Source organism: Diprion similis, chromosome 13, assembly GCF_021155765.1.
Source record: "Diprion similis isolate iyDipSimi1 chromosome 13, iyDipSimi1.1, whole genome shotgun sequence".
In the NCBI taxonomy this organism is placed as follows: domain Eukaryota; kingdom Metazoa; phylum Arthropoda; class Insecta; order Hymenoptera; family Diprionidae; genus Diprion; species Diprion similis.
The window spans coordinates 4920664-4932989 of record NC_060117.1 but is presented as its reverse complement, the minus strand read 5'-3'; the positions used below and the strand labels follow the sequence as shown (position 1 = coordinate 4932989).

The 12326-nt window shown below is 36.4% G+C and overlaps 2 protein-coding genes across 3 annotated transcripts; one reads left to right on the top strand and one right to left on the bottom strand.

The window, feature by feature from the left end:
• Nucleotides 1–1370: 1370 nt before the first annotated feature.
• LOC124413983 (biorientation of chromosomes in cell division protein 1-like 1) lies at nt 1371–6154 on the bottom strand. Its single transcript, XM_046894816.1, has 3 exons — nt 5892–6154; nt 1808–5631; nt 1371–1536 (listed from the first exon to the last, which is right to left on the bottom strand). The coding sequence occupies exons 1-3, from the start codon at nt 6024–6026 to the stop codon at nt 1434–1436; spliced, it is 4062 nt and encodes a 1353-aa protein (XP_046750772.1). The 5' UTR covers nt 6027–6154; the 3' UTR covers nt 1371–1433.
• Nucleotides 6155–7164: 1010 nt separating this feature from the next.
• Nucleotides 7165–12070, top strand: LOC124413935. 2 transcript variants are annotated; one of them, XM_046894746.1, is made up of 8 exons: nt 7165–7294; nt 7486–7629; nt 7927–8552; nt 9572–9792; nt 10118–10259; nt 10740–10854; nt 11221–11694; nt 11823–12070. In XM_046894746.1, exons 1-8 carry the CDS (start codon nt 7284–7286, stop codon nt 11980–11982), a joined length of 1893 nt encoding a protein of 630 aa, XP_046750702.1. In that variant the 5' UTR covers nt 7165–7283; the 3' UTR covers nt 11983–12070. The 2 variants fall into 2 exon arrangements, with proteins under 2 accessions (XP_046750702.1, XP_046750701.1); XM_046894745.1 differs by having other exon boundaries at nt 10677–10854.
• Nucleotides 12071–12326: the final 256 nt, after the last annotated feature.

Genomic DNA, 12326 nt, shown 5'->3' with positions numbered 1-12326 from the left:
ATGTACAATGTTGTTTTACATGCAATAGTTATTTACAATGAAAAGGCCTTTAGTGAAGGAATATCAAACTTGAAATTTTAATGGAAAACGATTAACTAGTGTTTAATAATTCTGAAAGAATATTATACTTAATTGCTATGAACTTTGAGTAACAAGAATAATGATTTAAATATATTTTAATTACATTTGAATATTCATTAAAATGAAGCCATTTCAATGTTATTGCATCGCTAGATTTGTATTTTATATGATAAAATTATGAATAAATTTTCTCATCAGTCTAATCTGGCATTATTTTTAATATTAAATCGTGAATCATATATGTACAATATATCTAGAGTATCGGCAAAGCTTGACGCATCATTGTGCAGAAAATTCAAAATAAATTAAGTTCGATTGCTCTTTTTTCTTTTTTTTCTTTTTCTTTTTTTTTTTATCAGCAAACTTAATTTTCCAAACTATCGAGACTGAGAACAAATTGAACACAATCAGATGACCTTCAGATCAATATAATTTCTGAGGACAATGTAACCTATTTCAGATAGTTGAATATCAACTGATAACGATTGTTACACGAGATCAGAAGTAGTACCTCAAGGTTCTCTCAAAGTCTACTTTTGCTAGTATTATTTTCGTGGTCAATATGTACAAAATAAGGGGAAAAAAAGTTAAAATTTCAGAAACAATGTGACTTTAATCAGAGAGAGAGACTAATCATGAGCTATGCTACACTATGATCGAGGTTGAAAAGGAAAAATATTTGATATTGAGAAGATTTTCAGTGCTTTGACAAATTTGAACGCCGTACAAAATTTTCATAGAATTCTGAATAAATATTGGACTGTCGACTCGATTGTATGAAGCAGAAATTATAGATTTGAAAAGAAGAATATCGACCACGTTTTCTAGTATTAAATATTCACTTTGCCACAGATGAATTATTGATATTAAAAGTTTGGATGCGTTAGAGAATTTAAAACGCCCAGACACTGAATGACCGATTGAAGTGAGTCGTTTTTGAAATGATTCGAATCGCTTTAACGGTAAGTCACTCAAATGACGTTGACAGGCAGATGGTAAGTAATTTTACTAATTGAATGATATCGACGATAATTTCACTTATCATCTGTACTCATTCATAGAAAATAGAAAAGAGTATATATCGTGTTTTAGGATCGAAAGAAAATCGATAGAATGAAACGTGATCTATAAAATGTAAATGTACAGAAAAGAATTGAAGCGTAAAACAAATGATCTTAAAAATAGCACAAAGTTGCTAGTTTAAACAAGATGTGACTGTTAGAAATGAAAGCGAAGGACACAGATTGATCAAGCAATCACTCCTCGCTTACGCTTTGACGTTTAATTTTGTACTCTTTTTTTTAGAGTCTTGCGTTTCATTAACATCTAACACTAAGTGCTATAAAAGAATGCTATGCCTGATTGGATCTTCTACTTCGCCTGGACGAGCTGGAGAAAAAAGGCCTCGGCTTATAAAGGTCATCGCTTGAGTAACGTTGACTGCTTCTCTGCCGGCTGCAATTATCCAAATCACGCTTTTTTCAATTATCTATCCATGATTTAATTTTCAAAGGATAACGAGTAATGGAGAATAATTGGAAAAATTAATTAGGCAACTTAACATTAATATTCATGATCATTTTTGAAGAGATTAATTCATTACTGTTAACACAAAAACGTTGTGCTCGATAAACTGATGTAAGACAATTATTAAAGATGTGTTTTCAAGTTTGAAAGGAATACACAGAGTCCCTAAAGTAATTTTCTGTGAAACATCGTACGTTACCTTTTGTCCTCTTTCAGAAGATGAAGCAAATTCTTTTCACTAGTGGCCGACACGTCGCTTTCTGGGCTCAAAGGCATAACAAAGTTCTCTCCATTGGGTAAATTTTGGATTGCGCATATGTTGGCGACGGCTCTTTGTTGTTTCTTAGGACGGCCCAGCTTTCGTTTTTTAAAAGCACTCGACTCGGACTCTGGCGTCGACTCTTTTATCGTCTGACGATTGTTGTTATTATTCGTATTATTCAATATAATATCCATCAAAGGACTCGTCGATTGTTTCCGCTTCGGCATGGGCGGCGCCATTGTTTTAGGCAATGACGAAACGATTTGGCCTCCTAGACTTTCTAAAATCTTTTCAAGAGACTCCGTAGAATTGTGTTGATCTGTGCTATCTTCTAGGGCCTCAAACTCAACTGATTGCAAAAACTTTGAAAATTTCACAGCTCTTTCATTGTCGGCTTCAAAGTACAAACAATTATGTTCATCATCCGCCGTTGACAATGGAACTTTATCAGTCGTGTTAACGTTCAGGTTGTTATAAACATTTGAAGACATTCGTTTTTCAGATGCTTTCACGTCTAAACGATCACTATCGCCTTTTTGTTCGTCGTGTATTATCGATTTCACTGAATCTTCTATTCGGCCTTTTTCGGATTCCACACTTTGCAAGAACCTTGCTTTGGCTTCAGATGTATATATACTTTCCACTAGATAATTTGCTAATGCGTTGTTAATTGTCCTGTCATAAGGAGCTTCTGTAATACTGGACTTCTTATTCATCGAATTGTTTACTACAGTTTCAGATTCAAGTCCTGTTTCACTGTGTTTTGGCACATCGGCATTATCTTGCACACTTTTCATGGCTGCCATTGAATCGTTACTATTTTCCACCTGCGGTTTTAATTCTACTAATTTCCTATCAGATATCATATCTTCCAACGAACGTCTAATCGATTTCTCCATTTCCGACAAGGTGGATTGCTTTTCCAAAACATTCGTCAAATTTTCTTCAGGATTAAATACCAGAGGATTTTCTAAACTGGATATAGATTGTCGTTCAAGACTGATATTTATTTCTTTCATAGAAAGATCTGGATAAGGTTCTTCGTAGTCGTCGTCGGTGACTTCTATAATTTGAACTCTCTCGTCATCCGGAAGCACAGGAGACTGTTTCTCTTTCTCAGTTGGCGGCAACGCTGTAGGCTTATCAGAATGACTAGCCATCTGAAATTTCTCTTTTGCCGCTTCGTATTCTTTCATTCTCTGTTTCTCCATTTTCTTTCTAATTTTCATCAGCTTTTTCGCTTCTTGAAAGTTCTTTGCAAACTTTGGTTTCTTCACTTTGAAGTCATTCGGATTTGGAGCAGAGACGTCCGTTTGTAACGGACGTTTTTTCAATGGTAAACTCAATTCGGCATGCCCTAATTCTACTCTTTTAGGCATCAAATCGGATTCGATGTAATAGTCAGGTTGGCTAGTTTCATTCTCGTTTGTTATTTTAATCGTCAAAGGTTTCACTCTATTTACACTTTCCCTATTCTTTTCCATTGGTTCTATTGCGGACGTGATTTCATCGGTGGGTGAAATATCCACACTATCGGATGTTTCGCTGCTAGAGTTGCTCGTCCCGCCCGATTCTTTAGTCAAGCTGCTAGAACCTGTTCTACTCGAATTGGCAATAGAGCTTGAGCTACTCTTTTGAGAATTTTTGCTACTCGATCCATTTGAACCGTCTCGGTCAGTCGAACGTCGCTCACTTGGATTTTTCCTCAAACTGGAATGATCGTCTTTTGCTTTTGTTTTCTTGTCACTTTTCCTCTTTCGTTCTTTGTTCTGGGAATCGACCTTCGAGTCTTTCTTTGCTTCCGATCGATCATTTTTTTCATAATCTTTACTCTGAGATTCAGTTTTGAAATCTTTTTTCGTGTCCGATTTTGAATCTCTCCTTGCATCGGAACGCTCGTTTCGCTCCGAATCTTTGGTTTGAATATCATTTTTACCTTCTTTCTTTACCTCAGACTTGTCGCTCTTTTCTGTCGAATCACTTTTTGCATTACCGTAACTTTTACTTCGGCTCTCTTTGCCGTCTTTAGACTGCCATTTATCGTCACGTTTCCCTCTGTCCTTTGTTTCGCTTTTAGAGTCTTTAAGTTCGTTAGCTTTGCTCGATGATTTGCTATCAGTTTTGACGACTGACTTGTCATCATTTTTACTTGCTTTATCTTCGTGACGGCTAGAGTTTTTGGCAGAAGAGCTTCTGGAATCTCGTCGATCTCTTGACGAGTCTTTTCTGTCTCTAGAATCTTTAGTCGATTTAGAATCTTTGGGATCTTTTGCCAGTTTTTCCTTTTCAGTCAACTCTTTTTTCTCTCTTAATTCTCGAATCTTTTCTTTATACATATCTTTCAAATCCTTTCCAACGCTTTCCCTTTTCTCTGAATCCTTTTTCTCTTCTTTGGGCCTCTCTGCCTCTTTGGACTTATCCAAATTCTCTTTGGGTTTCTCAAAGCTGTCGCGTGTTTTCTCTGACTTTTCCCTGTACTTCTCTTTCGAATATTTGTCAGTTTTTTCGTTCTTAGAACTGCTGTGCGAAGTCTGTCTCTTTCTGTGATCCTTGTCGCGGTCTTTGTAAGATTTCGATTCCTTGATATCATCCTGTTCTTTGCTAGACTTTGTCTTTTTAGCATCGCTATCTTTATATTTATCTTTGGAATCATTTTTGTCCTTGACTGCAGCATCGGTGGAATCTAACGATGCTTTAATACTTTTTGAATCCTTGGAATCTCGGAGTTCCTGCGACGTTTCCTTACTTTGAATACTTTCCGAAGAATTTCTTCCATCCTTGGCATTACCTTTGTTTGAATCAATATCTCGAATTGCTTTGAAATTATCTTTGCTACTTTTAATGTGAACAGATTCCACCGACTTCCCTTTGTTACTGTCTTCCTTTATAGCTTCGGACAGCATCGGCGTTGTTGCATGGTTGGACAAACCGAAATCAGTGACTATCGACAATCGAGAATCTGAAGAAACTTTACTTAGTTGAGAATCGTGATTACTAAAGTCTAAGTTATCCCTTGAAAAATCATTTGAAAAATCTGGGCTTCGTGATCTATGGCTTGTTAGTTCTGAAATACCCGACAAATGCGAATCATTAGACTCGTTAAAATTCATTATATCTATTGGTTCAAACATCGGACTGTCTTCTTCTTCCTCCTCAGGTTTTTCCTCTGATCGTCCAGAAATGTTTAAACTTGAAGCAAAAGGGTTTTTGTTAGAATTTTTTCTAGCACAATCGAATTGATCGTTTAAATTTTCGGATTGTCTGTTAGCCGAGTTACAATCGTTCGCTGGTTTATCGTTGCTATTTTCATTACTCTGAATATTTATTTCAATTTTATTTGCATCTTTCAATGGTGAATGTTCGTTGCTTCCAACAGTCGCGGTCAAGTTCGCATCCACAGATTCCAACGAGACATCTTTCAAGCTGTTCTTGTCCGACTCTGGTGAAACAGGATCCAAATCTTTCGGTAGTAAATCCTTGAGGCTTTTTGTACCATTTTTTTCACGTTCTTTGGGTCGTTCAATTCCGAGAAACTTATGAACCACGTCTTCGATTTGCGGCATAAAGACCGAATAAACTTTTGGATTAACAACTTGATCGACGATGCGTTCTACTCCGACATCCAAGTAAGCCGCATCGTGTATATGCTTTCGCAAATTCTCTCGCAATTGGTTCTTGTTCATATCCGGCTTCCATATTTGCTTGCAGAGAAATGTGTTGACGGAACTTTCGACTCTGGTACGCAAGTTTTGATACGCTGGCTGTAAAAAAGTTAATAAACAATTATTATCCGTGATCGAAATAAGTTTTTGTACACGATATCAAATACACTACGAATAACAGAGAATGTGAATGAGTAAACTGAGTGAAAGATAAGAATTTAAAATTGTAGATGATTGATGTACATACAATGAACTGAATCTGTAATAAAACTCATTGTTTAGGTTAACCAAGAATCAGTGAATACGGTAATGCGCTTTACCGGGGATGTACTTTATCGTAGAATAATAAAGAATCGAACCTTCGTGTCAACATCAGCGATGCATTCCTTCCGGAACTGATCAAAAATTCCTTGAGATTTAACTTCGCCAACTATATGATCAACCAAGCGCGGATCTCCGGCTAAAAGAGTGCTGCCAAGACCCACCGCCTCCATCGTCACCTTGTTAATCGTTCAACTGCTCGACGAGCTTTTCACCCGTTTATTAACCTCGGTAAATCACCATCAATTCAACCGTTTTACAATTCAACAGACTGTCGCCATATTTATTTATAATGACAAAGTACGGCATGGAATGCAACGCATGCGTCAAGTTCCATAGTTCAGGAAGAAGTTGCGAGCAAGGTATGTTGCCTCATAAGCCTCATGCTGACCCCTCGGTTCAGATTACGCCAACGTCCGAAAGGGGCGACACTTTCGTGTTCCTGCTTGATGATCATTGATGATGGAGAGTCATGTCAGTAACCGATCTGCACTTACCGACCGACAGCGGTCGATAATACAGGCCGTGTTTATCATAGCGAATGGCTACTGCAGTTGCTGAGAGTGAACAAGTTTGTAACTTGGGGCCGTCCATAAATCACGTAACGCACTTTTTGGGCGATTTTAACCCTCCCACTCCCCATCTTCCTCCTCGCTGTAACGCTCTGTAACACTAAGCGACCTCATCCCCCCCCCCCTGCCTGTGTTTGGTAATCACGCACGACAGAAGTTGAACTTCTGAAATTTATACGAATGATTTACTATGAGTTCGACTACTCAAAAAATGGCTTTTTTGAATAGCTAATATTTAAGGAATAGGGCTGAAAAAAAGGGAGGAAGAGGGGCGAGAGTAAGACAAAGAGAGATGGGGAGAATTAGCAATTTTCGGTTTTTATTCGTAGAATTAGAAATACAATTTAAAGATAATAAGTTTTTGTGTTGAGGCACAAAGGAGTGGAAAAAAAAGACCGATGATACGGGTGTTTTGGGGTTTCATAACATTGCGGTTCATAACAAAGCGATTAAAAACTTTGCGTATCACAACGTCCTATATTCACTCCCGCTAATTAAGTTTCATTACAAAATTATAACCCAAAACGTAATTCAGCTTGAGACTGAATGTAATACAGTACAACCTATCGGAGGTGACCTTTGGTTGAAATGTGCATGCTTCGTTTGGCGGTAAAGCTTGTCCTCAAACAGCGTTCTATCATTGGTTGCCAATGACCGAAACAAGCAGCTACCGGCTATTTCTGAAGAGACCGGTCTGAAATTGGCGAGACAGAGCGTGTTTTGTTTTTGCGCTGATAACTGTCTGACTGGTGTGACAGACGACCACGCGACCTAAGCGGCACGCGTTTGTTTTTACTTTTACTTTTCGTTATTGTTTTTACGTTTAGACGCGGTCTAAAACAGACCTTAGAAGTGAAAATGAATAGCAGGTATGTGCGTCAAAGAGCCGATTAATAATGCGATGCACTCCCGGCGGTTGACGTGTGAGAATTAATTGTAAACAATTGGTGGATGCAATTGGTTTCATCACTGTCATCAAACATGTGACTATTAGGCGTTGGTTTTTGATTAACCGATTCATTTTTGATGAAGTGATTGTTTAGTACGTTTTTTTTTTCAGGACGGCAGCTTGCAACATTTTAGATCTTCCAGACGAAATTTTGTTGAAAATTATTTTGAGCTTAAATCTTCGAGAGAGGTTGCCTCTGGCTTATTCCTGCAGGAGATTAAACAACCTCGTGTTTGATGATGAAAAGGCATTGAGGTGAGTAAAATGTGCATGTAATTTTTATTACAGAATATTTTTTCTTACGTAAACTGTACATTTATTTACTTACCTGAATCGTTTCTCATCACTCTAAGGGGGTGCCCTGGTCGATTTTGACGTTGAGGTATGTATCTCCAAATATCGAAGTCCGTGTATCTCAAACGTGAAAAAGAGCATCTATGTTTGGAGATGTATACGTCGAATGTGTTCAAGTTTTAAGATGTAAATATTATGCAATGAGGAGGTATGAGTTTTGTGTGAAAATGAGTTTTAATGGTCTTTGATTATTCCCAGGAACTTGGACTTCTCTACAGAAGGCTACCTCACAAGAATATCAGATGTGAAACCGTATTTCTTGAATAAAAAAAAATGTGAACGTATACAGAGCTTGAATGTCGCCGGCATCTATTGCCCAAAGCCAAAGGAGATGTTGAAGAGTATCTGCAAGGCAAAAAACCTTATCGAACTCGACATGACGAGTGTTCCGTTTGAAAATTTTAAGCAATTTGCAAATCTCTTGCAGCCCTTAGAGAGGCTGAAAAAATTATCTATCATTTGGCCGACTGCAAATAAAAATGACTCAAAGTCTCAGGGGATATTGGAAGAATCGTTGAGGAAGCTTACCCACTTGTCTGTAACGTTGCGCAATCTCGACGACAAGTGGCACCTCATCAAGTCTTTCAACGCCATGATTGATTTAGAGGAACTCCGTTTGGTCCAGACGTACTTTGTTTCAGAATCTGGACGTGGATGTGTTTGGCTACCAACACCAAAAGTCCTGCTAAAATTCCGATTAGTTGCATGCCTTGGAAATGATTTGGATCTTCTCGAACAAGTCATATTAGAAATGATGCCAAACCGTGAACAATGGATCAAGCTTAGTCATGTTCATTTCGGAAAAACGCGTCACTTTCACTATGGTATGTATTAGGGTGATTCAAATTAAAAATAATAATTTTTTTTTGTTGCAGAAACAGGCTTAAAAGTTTCATTTAGGTATAAATGTAAGCCTGTAAAAATTTGAGCTCTTCATATTAATATTAAGATGCTCCTCGTCGCACTTTTCTATTTTCCATAAGAATAAGACGGAAAAAATGGATTTTGCTCTTTCTGATTTTTATGACTAGCCAATAACGCGTCGTACAGAAAATTCATAGACATATTTTGGTAGAAAATTGAACGTTCTAGAAAAAAGATCTCTTGTCATTTTTTGATAAATCTACTCTTTCAAAAGTTATCTAAGGTCAAAAATTGACCCTGTATAACTTTTGAAAGATTAGATTTATGAAAAAATGACAGTAGACCTTCTGTGTAGAGGGTTCAATTCCCTACAAAACTGTATTCATGAATTTCCTGCATAACGCATCGTTAGCTAGTTATCAAAATTGGAAGGAGCAAAAACCATTTTTCCCGTGTTATTCTTATGAATAAAAATTGACCCCCTATAACTTTTGAAAGATTAGATTTATCAAAAAATGACAAGAGATCTTTTTTCTAGAGCGTTCAATTTTCTACCAAAATGTGTCTATGAATTTTCTGTACGACGCGTCGTTGGCTAGTCATAAAAATCAGAAAGAGCAAAATCCATTTTTTCCGTCTTATTCTTATGGAAAATAGAAAAGTGCGACGAGGAGCATCTTAATATTAATATTAAGAGCTCAAATTTTTACAGGCTTACTTTTATACCTAAATAAAACTTTTAAGCCTGTTTCTGCACAAAAAAAAATTATTCATTTTATTTTGAATCACCCTAGTATGTATACAACTTACTGCACTTGATATACAACAAGGTCTCTCTTGAAAACTTCCTTGAAATCTCATAAATATCTACCAGCCATGAAATTTATTGTAAAGTAAAAAATTGGTATTCATATGTGGTCTACCAATTCGGCAAATAGGCTGAAGATTCTATCGAATGATTTTGCATTTTTTTTGACAGAAAATGACATTAAAATTTGTAAGTACCTAAGCAAGGACATTGTTCGCACCTCTTATGCTCCGGAACGTATGGGGTTGAAAGGGAAAGTTGGAAAGGTCATAAATTTTGAAAGCATACTGAAGGAATTGATGATTTCGAAAAGCATAAACTTGGACAAGGATTACCGCATGTCTAGCGATTACTGTCCATATGCATTCTTACCAAGAATTCAGGATGTAAAGGTAAAGTTATAAGTTTTGGGCTTATTGAAAATAAACCTGGTCAATTGAGTTGTAAAAAGTAGTGAAAACGAGTCGAAGGTTTAGAAATGACTGATGGAAATGTCCAGTAAAATTTGTGTAATTCAATCAAATTCAAGAATATTTATTATTCGCATTTTGAGTAGTTTTTTTGGTTACAATCTAATCCCCGATATTTTGATTGAAACAGATATTAGTTTTACTTTCAGTAATAAGAAAAATCATTATTTTCCTTCATTATTTGTTGAATCACTTTCTTTTTTTTTTGTGCTGTGGTTTGGATATTGAAACTTTCAAAACATTACAGCTCTTGCTTGGAAATCCAAGCCAACCAATTTATTACATGAATCTGAATCACAACATTGAGCAGACGGGCCATCTACCTTTGGTACTATCAATGTTTCCGAGTTTGACGGAGCTTGTTTTATCCAACATAATAATATCCAATCGTAAGTCGCTTACTTCCATTATAGGATTAATTATATTAAGAAAAAACAATAGCATGGCTATTTTCAAACTCAATTTTAAGTACTTTTCGTTATATTTCCTAATAGTCCATTGATTATACACTTCGATTACAGGAGTGGTAATTTCTCAAACTGAGAATGCTCCTCAACTAGTTAGGATGAATTGAAAGATTGATGAATTCTTCACTAACAATAACATTCGCAACCATTTTTTATACTTTCCCTTATAGACTCTACTTTCACTTAAGTGTTCGGAAAATCTCTGAGTATTGTGACCATGTTATTGTTAACTTTAGCCACTATTATGATACCTGAAAATTTGATTTAGAAAAACAATATTCGTCTCTGAAAATGCTAGAACAATGTTTTGATTTATAATTTATTTTCATGCCATTACAGGTCTATTTTCGACTCCGGCGTACTTATCAATATCAACGACAGGAGGTCAACCGGCGATAAGAGCTATCAAGCGAAAATATAAAGATTCTGAAGACAAGGGCGTGGAACCAGAGACCTCATGTTTCCAGAAGGTAGTGGAAAATAGTCCAAATGTGAAAGCATTGACGATAAGTGCTGGGTAATTATTATTGACAAAACAGATAATGTAAAGTAGTAGCAATGACAAAGCTAATGCATGCGTTTGGAGATCCATTGCACTCATTGCATATCAGCTTAAATTCTCTTGTGTCAAGCGAAATTACAAGTAGTAGAGCTGAAGTATTATTTCACTTTTAACAAAGTCTTGGATGAAAAGAATTCAGCCCGCCAAATGCATTTATACGTATGGCGAAAAATTCAAGATTCTGATCTTGAAAATCGCGAACATGATTCATTCGTCGTTTGTACGCGACAATTCTCACTTTGGTTTCATTTTGATTTTACTCTATTTCGTGATTGTGAGATACATGAGAAGATTTCATTCACATATGTTATATAATTTCAGAATACTACGGGGGTCAGGAACGTGGGATTTGGCCGCACTGCGCATAATTGCAGGCTGGAGAAACCTTACAAGTTTGTTCCTGGTAAAAATCCCGATCAAAGATGGTCAATTTCTCGTGGAAATAGGCTCCCAGTGTAAAAATTTGGAGAAATTAAGGCTAGTTAGTCTAGGGCCGCAATCAAACTGCTGCTACGCAAAAGAATTGATGCAAATGTTGATATTTTGCCACAACTTGAAAGACTTCTCGATTGAACAGAGCAATTTGTGCCAAATACCTCGTATATTCGATACTCTCGCTAAAAACCTGAAGCTCAGGAGAGTTTGTCTCAAAAGTTTGGGTAAATCAAGAAACTTGCCGAACTTGATACCTTCCATTGAAGGGTTAATACGGTCTTGTAAGCTATTATTGTTTGTGTGCGAATATAAAGGATTGGCTGATCATGCTTGCGATGAATTGAAATCGACTTTACAGAGGTGATAACAATAATTTTTTGGAAGTTTGATGCTATTCAAATACTCTGTTAGATACATTTTCATTATCCAAGTTATGGGCTTGATTAATATGGCGTATATTTATAAACTAATAGTATCCCTTTTCATAGTTTAAAGGTTGAATTGAGCCGCCCGAGTTTCCAGTTTGATGTCATTAAATGCAGCGGTTCTGGAAAAGATCATGTTCGCAACTTTGATCTTCATTACACTCACAAAGACTTACTACTTCCGTTCTCTTATGTCGACTCGCTATACCGCCTTAATGGTTAAAGGAATTCTCAATTCTATTTCGCTATTGCCTGTTATTTGTGATTGATTAACAGGAAAAAAAATGTAACCATCATTTTTACATGCCATACAGTAAGTAAAGGGTACTCGTTAATTTATTTGATACCAAAATAAGATCTTAATTTTATATCCATTTTACAACTCCGTTTCATTCCGTTATCTTGCGATCATTCCAATCCTTTTTTTTCCTAATTGCAAAAATCACGACCGATTTCTTGAGTAATGAATGAGAAAGGCTTCTTTTCATTTCTTGGCTCGTTCGGCTTTCGCAACTTCTACTATCCATAATTTCAGCCATTTCGAAATCCAAGAATTAAATTTATGAT

Coding starts and splice junctions, on each gene's coding strand:
- LOC124413983 (XM_046894816.1), bottom strand. CDS start 6,026: ATGGAGGCGGTGGGTCTTGGCAGCACTCTTTTAGCCGGAGATCCGCGC. Junction 5,632..5,891: donor TCGCTGATGTTGACACGAAG/GTTCGATTCTTT, acceptor ACTTTTTTACAG/CCAGCGTATCAAAACTTGCG. Junction 1,537..1,807: donor CTTCTGAAAGAGGACAAAAG/GTAACGTACGAT, acceptor GGATAATTGCAG/CCGGCAGAGAAGCAGTCAAC.
- LOC124413935 (XM_046894745.1), top strand. Junction 8,553..9,571: donor AACGCGTCACTTTCACTATG/GTATGTATTAGG, acceptor TTTTTTTGACAG/AAAATGACATTAAAATTTGT. Junction 11,695..11,822: donor TTGAAATCGACTTTACAGAG/GTGATAACAATA, acceptor CCCTTTTCATAG/TTTAAAGGTTGAATTGAGCC.